The following is a 15,999-nucleotide window of genomic DNA, read 5'->3' as shown; positions in this document are numbered from 1 at the left end:
CTACTCATTAGAAGGATGTTGCTTTTGATGTATCAGATGAAAAAGCAGATAAAAAAATTGCAGACACGGGATAAATGCAACCTAGGAGTACAATTACATTCTGGAATAAATAAATTCTAGAATAAATGTCCCTTAATACATTTTATTGTAAGCTCTCAAGTAGGTAAGGGATTCATTTAAGTATAATTTCATAATTTATTTTTTTGGCGAATACACCTGATTTTCCCAACACTTACAGAGGCACACTTCATTTTATTGCATTTAACAGATATCGTGGTTTTCATAAATTGGAATTTGTTACAACCCTGCATCAAGCAAGTACATCCCAGCCATTTTCCAACAGCATTTGCTCACTTTGTGTCTCTGTGTCACATTTTGGTGAGTCCTACAATATTTCAAAATATTTCAAATTTTTTTTTAAAGATTTATTTTTTTGTTTGAGACAGCATGCATGCAAGCAGGGGGAGGGGCAGAAGGAGAGGGAGAGAGAATCTCAAGCAAACTCTGCACTGAGTGAAGAGCCCGAAGGGGGCCTTGATCTCACGACCCTGAGATCATAATCTGAGCCAACACCAAGAGTCAGATACTTAACTGAATGAGCTGCCCAGGCACCCTCAAGCTTTTTCATTATTATTACATTTGCTATGGTAATCTATGATCAGTGATTATGACCTGCTGAAAGCTCAGAATATGGTTAGCATTTTTTAGCAATAAAGTATTTTTTAATTAAGGTATGTATATTTTCTTTAGACATAATGCTATTGCACACTTAAGAGACTACAGTATAGTATAAATATATTTTTTTACATACAGTGGGAAACAAAAAAATTCATTTGACTTGCTTTACTGCAGTGGTCTGGAGTCAAACACACACTATCTCGGATATATGCCTATAATTCCATATTGACATCTGTTTAAGGTAGGTATATTTGTATTATTATCATGCAATTCATTAAGTCAGGTGAATTAAGTTGATAACACAGATCTAATAATGATACACAGTAGAAAATCCATCAGATCTGATGTTCCTAGAAAACAAATTATTAGAGTTTTGATAGAAACCAGATTAGGAAACAGATTACCTTTTCTTTATTATCCAAAGAGGAGGAAAGCCTGGGACTTGAAGCTGAACGCATCACCCCTGCAGTGTCTTTGTCTTTCTGAGCCTCTTTAGATGCTGTGATTTCTGCAAGTGCGCCGTAACTGCCAGTCTTTCTAAGTCCTAGCCTCCAAGATGCAGGAGACTCATCTTTTCTTTCTTCTTCTTTGGGAGAAACTTTTGTAGCTGAGGTTGGAAACTGTTTTTATTTTATTTTTAAGGAGAAGAAAAAATAATTATCAAGACTGATCAATCCTTAAGCTGGAAATGACAAGTTTACAGATAATATGTCTCAAATTATAGTTAATAGTTTCAGGAGAAACACTTAGACTAAGTAGGTTAATGTCTTAGTAAAAAATGTAAAGATCTAAAACTGAAAAAAAAAAAAAAATAGAACTACCTTTCCAAAAGTTAGATTTAATAAAACACACTCCACACTTTATATCACACAGAAAAATTATGATGCAAATACAGAGAACGGAAATGAGCACACCATAAGGACTTTAAAACCATGCATCTTTGGCACCAGTATTTATATTAAACTTGTTATGTTGTAACCTAATATAAATCCTTGCAGCACATAGAAATGCCTCACCATAGATTTTTCACCCTTATTGGGCACAAGAACAATGCCAGTTTTGCGCAAGCCCTGCCTCCATGATGCAGGATCTACTGATTCCACCACAGGCATGATAGGAGCAATGAAATCATACTAAAGCCAATTAAAATAAGACAGGTAAAGAGATAAAGATTGAAAGCATAAAAACAGAAAAGGAAGTTACGAACAAAACACACTTAAAAAAAAAAAAAGGTTTTTATAGCAAATTAAAGCCCAATAACTGGGTAATGATCCAATCTTAAGTTACTGGGAACAAGTTCTAGTTTTAGTATGAGAAAGATTCTGAAAGAATCTAATAAAGAAATTTCTAAAGCAGTTAAAGGCACATGGAGCAGATGATGTTATAGTATATGAATGAACAAACTGACTGCACTTGAATTTTGTCTTTATTCATTTATATACTTAGGTTAAAACATTTTTAATCCAGCATAATCAACAAAAAGTAATAAATGACATATCTTCCATTTATGACATTTAATTCATCAATATTTTTAATATCATAGCCTTAAACTATTTGATTTTACAAAATATTAAACATTTTAACTAAAAATTAATTTTTTATACAAATACTTCATTTTCAAGGCTTTCCAAAAGCCATAAAAATGAAACATCTGTTATCTTTACCTACTTCATTTCATCAACTCAGAGTTTAAATATTTAACCGCAGTTAAGAACTAGATGGGTGAATATAGCAACTAACAAGTTCCTATAATTATAGGATATGGGTAATTAAAAAAAAAAACACTTTTCTCCATATTTATTGCCAAAGTTTGCTATCATTAGCAGTTTAAGAGAGCTTATTAAAGCACCCAGGATGTCAAAGGGCTACTTCATAGACAAAACTATTGTGTCAGATACTTCTGATACCTCCTGTAATTCCTATCAATAGGGTAAAAAAACAAACTCAAGATACACAGCATTCCCCAGTTCCCAAAATGTGCGCTGAAGAATTCTAGGGTGCCAGTATAAAATCACAAGGGACTGTGGGGTATTTTAAAGTTTTAAGAGAAAGCACAGTGACACCTGTTGGACGCTGCACAAACTGCCATTGTTAACTTACTTGCACTTAACTACTTAATGAATGAAACGAAGAGGTACTTCTCTGGCCAAGAGGCACTGTGAAAAAAATTAATAAACCATTAAGGGTTCCACTGACTGAGAAAGTCCGGGGACTTCTGTAAACATTGTATACAATAAGACAGGCACTGAGATGACTGGTTATTGATTTCTGAGTCTAAAGTCGTAGCATCCAAGAATAGGGGTTGGAGAACTTTTCTGTAAAGGACCAGATTGTGAATTTTAGGCTTTGCAAACCATAGGGTCTCTGTTTCAACTGTTCATCTACACTGTTGGAACAAAGCAGCCACAGGTAATACATAAGTGAATGAATGTGGCTATGTTCTAATAAAACTTCATTTAGGTACATTGAAATTTGAATTTGTGTCACAAAACATTCTTTTGATTTTCCCAACCATTTAAAAATATTAAAACCATTCTAATATGTGGGCTGTACAAAAACAGGTAGTGGGCCAGCTCTTGGCCCACGGACCATGGTTTGCCAATTCTTCACCTAGAACCTCCCCCAAACTGGAAATAAAGTTACTCCTCCAGGACAAATAGGTAACCTAACATTTACTGAATGGTACAACAGAAGCTAACATTGAATAGATGTTTGCTCCTGTCAGGCTCTAAGCTTAAAAGTCTTTCACATGGGCAATCCTTGCAACCGCCCAGTGAAATGCTATTATCACTGCTATTTTAGGGTTGAGAAAAATGAGGCAGTATTATCAATTTTGAAATGGACATTTGTTGCACTATAATGACTGATATATCTCCATTTTGCCTAATGTGAATTTGGATTTATTGCTTTCTGTGTTTCAAAGCTCCTTTCAATTTTACTTAATCTATAAATGAACATCTCTAAAATACTCAACTATACCCACTCCCTGAAACTCTTTTGACTTTTGTAAACAGTACACTGTTTCGACTTTCTTACTCTTCTGACCACCTTCGTTCTTGGTCTTTTTGCTGTTGTTAGCACAGTCCTGCAACATAAGCTTCTCAAGACTGTTTTCAGATCTCCTATCTTCCCTTTCTACTTTCTTCTCCTGCAGGAATAGGGTCTTCTATACTTCCTCAGGCTAAATATTAACAGTACTCAGCTTATTCTCAAATTTATCTCTAGTTCAGCCTGACTCCTAAATTCGCAGTCTTGAGAATTTTTTTTTTAAAGATTTTATTTATTTATTTGACACACAGAGAGAGATAGAGAGCACAAGCAGGGGGAGCAGCAGGCAGAGGGAGAGGGAGAAGCAGGCTCTCCGCTGAGCAAGGAGCCCGATGTGGGGCTCGATCCCAGGACCCTGGGAACGTGACCTGAGCCGAAGGCAGCCGCTTAACCGACTGAGCCACCCAGGAGCCCCAGCCAGTCCTAAATTTCTATTTACCTAGAGAATGAACTATCTAGAACTACAACTGGAACCTGAAACTCAACATATTTAAAATCAAACACCTTTATTTCCAAACTGGCTCACCCTCAGTTCCCTATTTCTGTTGGTAGCACAATAAATTTCTTCACTTCCCTATATTTGAAATTTCATAGTCCTGTTAGACTTCTTAGTCATCTCCCCCCATTTATAAATTAGATGCCAAGTCTCTGAATCTCCTTGTCCTTTATAAGACCACTGCCACTTCTCTACTCTATCATCTCGGGCAACTTCAATAACTTCCTTTTTTTAAATTTTTTATTTTTTTCTAGGAGCAAAGAGATAATATATTAAGATTTAAACCCTCCTACACTGTTGGTGGGAACGCAAGCTGGTGCAGCCACTCTGGAAAACAGTATGGAGGTTCCTAAAAAGTTGAAAATAGAGCTACCCTACGACCCAGCAATTGCACTACTGGGTATTTACCCCAAAGATACAAATGTAGGGACCCGAAGGGGTACATGCACCCCAATGTTTATAGCAGCAATGTCCACAATAGCCAAACTATGGAAAGAGCCAAGATGTCCATCATCAGATGAATGGATAAAGAAGATGTGGTGTATATATACAATGGAATATTATGCAGCCATCAAAAGGAATGAAATCTTACCATTTGCAATGACATGGATGGAACTGGAGGGTATTATGCTGAGCGAAATAAGTCAGTCAGAGAAAGACATGTATCATATGACCTCACTGATATGAGGAATTCTTAATCTGAGGAATTCTTAATCTCAGGAAACAAACTGAGGGTTGCTGGAGTGGTGGGGGGTGGGAGGGATGGTGTGGCTGGGTGATAGACACTGGGGAGGGTATGTGCTATGGTGAACACTGTGAATTGTGTAAGACTGTTGAATCACAGACCTGTACCTCTGAAACAAATAATACATTATATGTTTTTTAAAAAAAGAGAGTAAGAAGATAGAAGGAAGGAAAAAATGAAGGGGGGGAAATCAGAGGGGGAGACAAGCCATGAGAGACTATGGACTCTTGAGAAACAAACTGAGGGTTCTAGAGGGGAGGGGGGTGGGGGGATGGGTTAGCCTGGTGATGGGTATTAAAGAGGGCACATACTGAATGGAGCACTGGGTGTTATACGCAAACAATGAATCATGGAACACTACATCAAAAAAAATTATGAAATGAAATCACTAAAAAAACTTTCTATTCGGGGTGCCTGGGTGGCTCAGTTGGTTAAGCGGCTGCCTTCGGCTCAGGTCATGATCCTGGAGTCCCAGGATCGAGTCCCGCATCGGGGTCCCTGCTCAGCGGGGAGTCTGCTTCTCCCTCTGACCCTCCCCCGTCTCATGCTCTCTCTCTATCTCATTCTCTCTCTCAAATAAATTAAAAAAAAAAAAACCAACAACTTTCTATTCAATCTTCTCTCAATTAGCCTCCTTTCAAATACACCTGTATGTTGCTGCCCAATTAATATTCTCATGGCCCCATTCAAACATTTTCAATGGTTCTCTACTATCTATCAAACTATAAAAATTTTACCATAGAAATGAAGACATTCCGGGGCGCCTGGGTGGCTCAGTTGGTTAAGCGACTGCCTTCGGCTCAGGTCATGATCCTGGAGTCCCGGGATCGAGTCCCGCATCGGGCTCCCTGCTTGGCAGGGAGTCTGCTTCTCCCTCTGACCCTCCCCCGTCTCATGCTCTCTGTCTCTCATTCTCTCTCTCAAATAAATAAATAAAATCTTTAAAAAAAAAAAAAAGAAATGAAGACATTCCATAATTTGGCTTTACTTTTCCTGTTTTACTTTGTATATGTACCCTATAAATCAACTAAACTACACAACTTATTTTTCCTGCAAAATATTTCACATTATCCCTACTTTGCTCACATTGTTTCTTGTCTCTTCCTTTCAGTACACTGTACAAACTCTCCTGTTAGTTGAAATACTACCTACTCATTCAAGATCTCAAATGTTCTAATTTTATTTCCTCAAATAAATACGATCTCTTCCATTTTTTTCCCAAGATAAACCGTCATTCTATATTTGTACACTTCTATTGGCATACATATGGCCACAGTACATAGTTTTTTATTAAATTACTATTACATTTAATAATTGGATTCAACTAACCAAAACACTTAATTCTAAAAAAATTATGAATTTTTACCATCTAGTAAATACAGCTTACACTTACCAGAATTTATGTGCATACAGAAAAGTAGGTAATCTTTTTCAGAGATCGCAGCAATATTTATTTTGATTAAAGAGAGTATATAAACTTACTGTTAATATTTTAAAGTTTACTTATTATTTTTTTTTAATAATCTCTACACCCATTGCAGGCTTTAAACTCATGACCCCGAGATCAAGAGTTGCATGCTCTCCTGACGGAGCCAGCCAGGTGCCCCTACTGTTAAAACTTTAAATCATAAAACCAAACTGATGGTTTTATAGGAAACATCTCCACAAATCACAGGCCTGGTTGCTCTTTAATCTTAGCTGAAGAGTTAAGAACTTAAGGGAAGATCATTTAAAGAGACTATATCTACATTTCTCTGTAGCTACCGTGAATTATTAGAGATAATAATAAGTGATATTTAATACTGTTTTAGAGCTTCCTGTTTTGTGATCTATTTCTTGCTGTGTGTGTGTATGCACGTGCGTGATTTTTTTTTAAATTTTTAAAAAGATTTTATTTATTTATTTGACAGAGAGCACAAGCGGGGAGTGGCAGGCAGAGGGAGAGGGAGAAGCAGACTCCCCACTGAGCAGGGAGCCCAATGTGGGACTTGATCCCAGGACCCCGAGATCATGACCTGAGCTGAAGGCAGACGTTTAACTAACTGAGCCATCCAGGCGCCCCTGTGTGTGCATTTCTATACAGTTTATGCACTGGTGGAGGAAGCAAGAAAACTTAAGATACCTTTGTCTATATATCAAAACCAGAGTAGTGAGTGGGAACCTAAAAACAGAACTCTGAACTACAAAATCTTTTAATATGCATTTTACAGATTAACAATTCATCTAAGGAAATTCATCTGTTAGGACTCTAAGTTAAAGGGAAATTCTTGAAACTAACTTAGAAAACATTAAAATGCTAAATTAACATAAAAAGTATCACTTAACATAATAATGGGCTTTAAAAGTTATAAAAAATAAGATTGCTCTAGCCATTAAAATAATACTTCAAATTATTTGTACGCCACAACTTTATGGATTAAAATAAAATTTGGCTACAAAACCTTAAGAACAAAGACTAAATAAATGTAATCTTCAAAGTAAGTTATGATACCTGAAACTGAGAATGAAATGGAGTTTCTACATATGCAAATCACAGAAAGCAGATAGTTGTTATTACTTCAATTTAATTACAGAATCAGAAGTAGTTCTGAATAAGGATTTTTATAGCCAAGAGGTTACAGGCCTAACTCTAACAGTTATTATTACTTTAACAATTATTAAAAGTTATTAAGAGCAATTAAGTTATTAAATCGGGGCTATGCTTAAGAAAAATATAATTGATCAAAAGGAGTCTACTGCAATTATTTGACTATAGTAGTAAAGAGATCGCTTAGCTAAATACTCAAAAGAATGAGAGCCAGTTATTTGTGGCCAGATATTTCAGGGGATGGAGCTTTTGGGAACTTTTGATAATCCTATAATTTTAACAGTAAATCAAAAGAGCTAAAGTTTGGTACTTACTGAAGACATATACAAGGGCTCTAGAATTAAATAAAGTTTAAAACAGCCTATGGTGACTCCAGTTATAGCATGATAATCATCTTTAAAATTCTGCAGAGAGATTACCCCCAGAGAACTGCATTTTTAAGCATATATAATATAATTATTATCATATGAATGCAGGTTCTAGCTGAATTTAGGAAACCCTCAATTATGGAATACAGAAGGTAAGATAAATCATTCATGTATTTCCCTGATATTCAAAATGTACCACTGAAATCCATACATTTCTACCACTAAGAACCCACATTATCACTTTCCTTAGCAAGAGTTTTAGAGGAAGATTATTACTAGCAGTATGGAGTTTCAAAAACTTCTCTAGTTTATTATTCTAAACATTTTGACCACTTGGAGCCAAATCCAAAGATTAACAAAACTGACAACGTAATAGAAACACTATGGGGATTTAAAATCAGTCCTCAAATCCATGCAAACCAAATAACGTCAGATAAGCAACAAAATAAGAAGTCCAAAGGCAGAGACACGACAGTTAAACACAATGTGCAATCCCTCAGTGGACCCTTGATTTGAAAAAACAAACAGAAAAACATTAGTAGGAGGACAACTGAAAAAAATCTTGACTATGGTTTATATATAATGAACATAGATAACAGTATTATACCAAAGTTAAATATCCTAAATAGGATCATTTTAGTATGGGAATGAAGGATAACGCTTTCGTATTTAGGAGATACGTACTCAAGTATTTAGGGGTAAAGTGTTGTGTTGATTGGACTCAATTCTTAAATGTTTCCACAAAAAAGTGTGTGTGTGTACACAGAGGGACATGAGTATGCTCATTAAAGATAAGTAAGGGTGGTTGGGAGAAGCCTTTAAAAAGAGACCAGTGGTAAACAAAACAAAACCTATAATCTTTGAGTTAAAAGAAGTACAGGTTCTGGATCAACACACACTTCTTGGGAAGCACTGTTTGGTGGAGAAAAGGAAGCAAAAGGACAGAGAACAAATGGGGAACAGAGTAAGGGAGAAGAGGAAGAAATAAAACTAACATTTTGAGAGCACTTAGTCACTAGCCAGGCTCTCTCTCTCAATCAAGGCTTATAATGCTAATTTACTTTCTCTTTTTGTTTATTATTTTTGTTTTGCCTTTTCCCTGACAGATTAAGGAAGACAGTAACTTGCTCAATGTCCTTACAATTAATAAGAGGTGGGGTCAGGAGCGGATCTCTGGTTTGTCTGACATCAGAGATCATGCTCTTACTGGCATACCATACTTGCATGCCTGGTGCTTTGTACAGAGTTAGAAAATCTAGATGCTAGCTCTCTCATTGACTTATGATAGTAATTTTTGTGCTTAACTGTGAAATTATCAAAATGCGCCTTTACTTACCAGGGATAAAGGATATAAAACCCATGTTTCTCAAAAGTTCAACAGAAATAAAAACTACCATGACCATTATCATTAGTTTTCATATGCAAACTAATACTTTAAAAAGTATTTTTTAAAAAGAATACGGTTCAAAGGAAATCTCAAATTATAAAAGAAAAATATATTCTTATTCTAAACCTTAAATATTTTTGGAATAAACCATAAAAATTTAAGAACTGTCTTAATGCTTTAGTACTTAAACAGAATATATGTATTTTTAGCAAACACAATTTTGGCTTACCTTTTTCATAGGTGATGTAGGTGTGGCCTGACCAGATGACACAGGTGTTGTAACAGCTACAGGAGCTGCTTGTGTACTAGAAGTATTGGCATTAGTTACAGAAGCCATGGGCTTTGTCTTATCTATTACCAAAACATGAAAAACATGGAGTCAAGATTCAGTATGGATTGTTTCAATATCTAGAAAAATAGTATTTTATATTCATTTTTGTTTAAGGTTTTGTTAATTCAAGTCTTTTCCATTTTTTTCCCCCTTTTAACAAGTGAATTTTTCAAGGAGTTTCTAGAAATGTCTCAATATGCATGCAGAAACAAGTAACAGAACATGAGGACACAACAAAGCTTCTAAGAATAAAAAGCAAAACCAGAATCTGATTTTCATACTTTTAACACTATAGAAATATAAAAAAATTAATATTTAAAAGCTGAATGCAGGATGCCTGGGTGGCTCAGCCGGTTAAGTGTCTGCCTTCAGCTCAGGTCATGATCCCAGGGTTCATGAACACGGACTGATTCAGGAGTCTAATTGTATTTGTGGTTAATTTATTTAACCCCCATCGGGCTCCCTGCTCAGCGGAGAGCCTGCTTCTCCCTCTCCCTGACACTCCCCTGATGCTTGTGCTCTCTCTTTCTCTCTGACAAATAAATAAAATCTTAAAAAAAAAAAAAAAAAAGCTGAATGCATGAATACAGTGCAACTAAAAAGATTACAAGAGCTATACAATTTTTCTAATAGATCTACAATTTACATTGTTTATTTAAAACTCATAGTTCTTTATTCCAAGAAATCTAAAAAGTGCTTTTTGGCAATAATCAGCTTATATTCCTGTCAAATAGCATGTTAAATGTCACAAAGAGCATATTTGCTCACCCCTAAAAAGTCCAATCTTAAACCAGAATATTAGTTGATTTAAGATTAAATCTCTTTTCACAATGTATTGAGACAATTTCCAACTAACAATGAAGCACTTGGAAAAACGTTTTTGAAAACATCGATGCCAGAAAAGATTCAGACTGCATTTGAACACATATTTTTAAAGATTTACTTATTTGAGAGAGAGAGCACACGCACACGAGTGTGAGAGGGAGAGAGAATCTCAAGCAGACTCCACGCTGAGCACAAAGCCTGACACAGGGCTTGATCTCACAACCCTGATATCACCACCTGAGTCAGATGCTTAACCAACTGCATGACCCAGGTGCCCCTATATTTGAACACAGAAATCAGACTGGCTTTTAGCAAAAACAGTTATCTATAAATTTAAATCTATAAATTAACTGTCATTTATAAATGGGCCAGAAAGGCTTACTTTTCAAATGGTCAAAGATCATTTATCTAGTTTTAAAATAGTCCTTTGGTTTCAAAATGAGGGAGGACAGGTATTCTTCTATACTTTTGAGAAGAAGTATAGTACTTTAAAACTCTATGAGATACTCATTTTCATTATACTCATATTCATTAAACCTCTCTCTCCCTTAGGTCAGTTTCCTAAAATAATTTTCCACCTTATCATTATTGTATGCCATTATACTTTATAAGTAGACAATATTAAAATATAATTATCTTTAGGGCTATATATACACATGTATAAACACCAAATAGTTCTGAATTGATTCATTCAATTCTATTTGTGACTAAGAAAATACCCACAAGATGTTAATAGGGTGAAAAGCATAATATCTCAAACCATACCAAAGAACAAGGCGAAAGTGGCTCATTTAAAAACCACTATGATCTTAGCTTTTTGAATAAACTGAATGAGCTAACCACAGTCTAATAAACTTTATTCTCAGTGTTAAACAATACCTCTTTTCATTCAATAGAAGCTAAGCCTATTCAGTACAATTTAAGTACAAATCATGCACAATCTATTAGACCATCATCCTGGAAAACAGTCTACCTAACTGGAGAGAGTAATTCAACAAATATTTTTAAATGTCTCCATATTTCAAGTACTAGGTACTGCGTCCTACTGTCCTAGGTAGGTACTGGGGATATACCAGTTAATGAAAAACCAAAATATCTTAACCGCATACAGCTTACAGTCTAGTAGGAAAAATAAAAAACAAGATAAAAATTCAAGATTTTTTTTTCCTTTTATTTTCTCTTTTTTCCTTTTGGTTTAAATATTTGCTATATATAGTATCCATTTAAAGCAGGAAAAATCAGAGAAATCTGAGATTAGAGAAATCGGAGATTAAATAAATTAACCACAAATACAATTACACTCACGAATCAGTCCATGTTATTAAGCACTGTGCATGCTCATTCTCATATAATTTATTTTTATAATTAGAAATACTTTAATTAGCATGTCATAAAAAAGAGTTACAATATTCAATGACTACCTGGTTGCTTTAGTTTCCAATTTTACCTATACTCTCACCAAGACAAAAGATATGCTGACTCACCTGACCAGCAATATGACAGTAATAAATTAAAAATTATATCCCTGGTGACTAGAATCTAGACATTCACATATCTCAAAAACACTTTGTGTTTTACCAAAAAATAATTTACTTGTAGGATTAGTAAGCTTCAAAAAAAAAAAGGAATTTAAGACACAGTACCTGGCAACAAAGCTAGCCTTTATCTGTTTAATAACATTTTGTTTTTAATGGGAAAAGATAATCACTATCTTCTTCGATGTGCGTTTACTTAGTAAACTTTAGTTTCCCGTATTTTCTTAGGTGAAATATTTTGCTGAGTGAGTAAAAATAAAATGATCCAAAACTGTTGCTGTGTCTAGAGGAAATACAGGGAGCCCAAGAAATTCTAGGGCTTCATTTCTATTTACTGATGACCACCATACTGGTCCTGATAATTTTTTCTTTTTTCTTTTTTTTGATCAAAAATCTTAATGGAAATGGACTATTTTTTCTGATAAATTTACATGTTAACATATCAGGTTATACAACTCAAAGATGGCAATACTGGAATTTCACACTGATCTGAAGATGTGAATGATTAACCGATGCAGAGTAAGAAAATAAATGTTATTTAATAAAAGCACTCTGGCAAATAAAATGTATAAAACCATGTGGGCCAGATGAAGCAATGCAATGCAGAAACCATACCCCGATAATAAAAAAGAAAAGAATGTAAATTGTGATAGTGACTTTGTAAAGAAATTTGGCAACATCCATGAAAACTGAAAATGTGACACAATAACTCCATTTTTAAGTATATACCTAGTAGAATATCTCTTACCTATGTACATAAGGAGACAATTGCACAAATGATCACAATGGCATTATTTGTCAACAATGGAAAAATGGGAATAAGATAAATTTTTATCAGAAGGGAAACAGATGTATTTAATGAATACTATACAACAACTAGAGGGGTAAGTTATGTAGGTAAAGATACAGATAGATGTAGGGGCGCCTGGGTGGCTCAGTCGTTGGGCGTCTGCCTTTGGCTCGGGTCGTGATCCCAGGGTCCTGGGATCGAGCCCCACATCGGGCTCCCTGCACCACAGGGAGGCCTGCTTCTCCCTCTCCCCCCCTCCCCCTGCTTGTGTTTCCTCTCTCGCTATGTCTCTCTCTGTCAAATAAATAAATAAAATCTTAAAAAAAAAAAAAAAGATACAGATAGATGTAAACAAATCTAAAAGTTACAACTTTTGAGTGAAAAAAAAAAAGCAAGTTGCCTAACAACTTCTAGGTATAAAAATGAAAACACAAAACTGTCCTATAATTACTATATATTACTTCTGAATGTATAAGATATAAGTATAAAATGGACTGGAAGATAAAAGAAAAAACTCAAGACAGTGATTGACTTTGGGAAGAAAGGAAAGGGAAGCAGACTAGGGTTAATGGTTAAAGATTCATTTATTTATTTATTTGAGAGAGAGAGAGAACGAAAGAGAGAGCAGGAGAGGGAGGAGGGTCAGAGGGAGGAGAAGCAGACTCCCCGCCGAGCAGGGAGCCCGATGTGGGACTCGTTCCCGGGACTCCAGGATCATGACCCGAGCTGAAGGCAGTCGCTTAAACAACTGAGCCACCCAGGCGCCCCTAGGGTTAATGGTTAAAGGAGACAACTGTAATTTTTAAAATTTTATTATAAGAAAAATTTGAAGAAAACATAGCTAAATGTCAGCAGCTGTTCATTCTTGGTAGTTGGAATATGGAGGTGTATTTTTTTTTTTTTTTAAGATTATTTATTTATTTATTTGACAGAGAGAGACACAGCGAGAGAGGGAACACAAGCAGAGGGAGTGGGAGAGGGAGAAGCAGACTCCCCGCCAAGCAGGGAGCCCAATGCGGGGCTCGATCCCAGGACCCTGGGATCATGACCTGAGCCGAAAGCGGACGCTTAACGACCAAGCCACGCAGGCGCCCCTGAAGGTGTATTATACTTTCCTGTATCTTCAAAATTTCTTGAAACAAAGCAAATTTCTCCACACCCCATAGGAAAGTATCTTGATTCAGCCTCAACTTTCTAAAATTTTACTATTGCTTAGGGAATATTTGGGATGATACTGGAACCAACTTCCTGGATTGTTGAGCCTCAGAAAGTATCAGAAGCATTCTTGAATTGCTGGGAGCCCATTCATACCCTATCTGTACCATCCTAAGGGAATCTTCACCTTCTTCAAACCTAAAAATACAGTTCAGCAAAACGCAGAGGTAAGTAAGAACCTCCAGGTCATTAGAGAACAATAAATTCACAACTATACTCAAATTTCTAATACTCCCCGGAAGATAATTTACTGGCTTGGCAGGTATCTGAACAAGTAGCAAATCAGTCAGTAAAGTTTCAAAAGCCTGATTAAAGCCTGATCTTATCTTATTTTACAATGCATCAAAATTCACTGAAAATCCCATTATGCTTCAAATTTTACCTGTTTCAGCTTCTGATTCTGAGTCATCTTCTTCATCTTCTTCACTAGAGCAGCTAGATTCATCTTTCTTTCCTTCTTCTTCATCATCAACTTTTTCTTGTTCCAGAGATTCAATACGGGATGCATTTTTCTCTGGCTCAATAATCAGTGTCTCTTTGCTATGAAAGGAAAATAGTTTTCAAAAGATTAAAAACACAAAAGACCAAAAAACACTAATTCTTCTCAGATCCACAAAATCTAATAATCATGTCTATGGCCATCATGCCAATTCATTCATAATAACAAAACCTATTTTAGTATTTTACTTACTTTTTAAAGGTCTTCTGTGACTGATTATTATCCATATTGGCTGTTGATTCAATTAGTGGAGATTTCTTCTCCCGTTTTTCACTATGCAGCTTTATAAAAGTTATGGAAAGGAAAATAATACTATTAAAATAGTATTAATGAGTAAAATACAGAATTTGAAATAACAACAAAGTAGTTTTCAAAACATGAAACAAAACCAAAACAAAACAAAGATTTAAGTTTTTCCTGAAAAAAAAAGGGGGGGCTGGCTTGGATAAAGAATAAAGAGGACTAAATAGTTAAAAAGCTAGGTGAAGGACAAAGTTGGATTTTTTACATCCCTCCAACCATAAATCACTGACAAAGTCAGGATCCATTAGCCACTTAGGATGTCTGATGATATTTTTTACTTAAAAATCTCTTTCCTACCTACATAACTTCTTCTTCATCCAGGGCCTGCTATTTTAGAAACCTGAGATTTTATAGTCTCCACCTTCTAAGCAAACTTTATTATGAAATTACAAAAATATGTTATTTTTGAGTAGTACATTATAGAAGTATTCATTTTGTGAAGAGGAGGTAAGAGAAATGGGGACAAGCAATACAAAAGGCTGAATACTACCACGATTCCTTTATTCTCTTTCACCGTCATTTGGTTTGACTGTCAGGAATAACTTAAAACCAAAAAGTATAAAATATCACAAAAATACTTTTTCAGCTATCTGAAAGTTAAAGCTATTAGGAAAATTCACTAATACAGACAATTTTTAGACAGTCATCAAACATACCAGATTTTGTTTCTTTTGCAATTCTTCTAAATATCCTAAAATATCCTCATCTGCTACATCAAACGCTGTCTGGCCCTGGGTAGGAAACAAAGGGGGTTGGTGACGGTAAAAAGTCAATAAACTATAAGACACCTTTGGTGATTCTGTATAATTATACAAAAAGAAGTTAGATAACATTTTGTTATGTACGTAATTTGTTATGTATGTAGTAATACAACAGTATATGACTTAAAGGAGGTATATAAGAAATCCATGTGAGAGATGCAGCTGATACACCTCCCCTTACTTTCTTTGGTAACAGCTTTATTGACATAAAACTCACCATACAAAAAGCCATTTAAGCACTGGGTGTTACATGAAAACATTAAATCGTGCATCACTGCATTAAAAACTAATGATATGGTGGAGTATGGTGACTAACATAACATAATAAAATTAAAAAAATAAAGTGTACAACAGTATATTCATAGAGTATTACAACCTTTACCATTAACAACATAGGACATTTTCATCACCCCAAAAAGAAATGATCTCCC

At 35.2% G+C, this 15,999-nt stretch overlaps 1 protein-coding gene across 10 annotated transcripts in view; it reads right to left on the bottom strand.

Annotated features, from left to right (window-relative positions):
• Nucleotides 1-15,999, bottom strand: part of PPP1R12A (protein phosphatase 1 regulatory subunit 12A) — a 144,444-nt gene that overhangs the window by 41,208 nt on the left and 87,237 nt on the right. For all 10 annotated transcript variants that reach the window (XM_064590843.1, XM_054506904.2, XM_054506903.2 and 7 more), the window contains exons 6-10: nucleotides 15,464-15,538; nucleotides 14,697-14,785; nucleotides 14,388-14,545; nucleotides 9,539-9,660; nucleotides 1,083-1,298 (exon numbers count right to left, since the gene is read on the bottom strand). In XM_064590843.1, coding sequence (XP_064446913.1) covers nucleotides 1,083-1,298; nucleotides 9,539-9,660; nucleotides 14,388-14,545; nucleotides 14,697-14,785; nucleotides 15,464-15,538 — 660 coding nt within the window. The remainder of the gene's footprint in view (nucleotides 1-1,082; nucleotides 1,299-9,538; nucleotides 9,661-14,387; nucleotides 14,546-14,696; nucleotides 14,786-15,463; nucleotides 15,539-15,999) is intronic.

Source organism: Mirounga angustirostris, unplaced genomic scaffold (assembly GCF_029215605.1).
Source record: "Mirounga angustirostris isolate CCGP_5_RB_7025 unplaced genomic scaffold, mMirAng1.0.hap1 SCAF_5, whole genome shotgun sequence".
NCBI lineage: Eukaryota > Metazoa > Chordata > Mammalia > Carnivora > Phocidae > Mirounga > Mirounga angustirostris.
The sequence above is the reverse complement of the archived record's forward strand: the minus strand, read 5'-3'. Positions and strand labels throughout refer to the sequence as shown.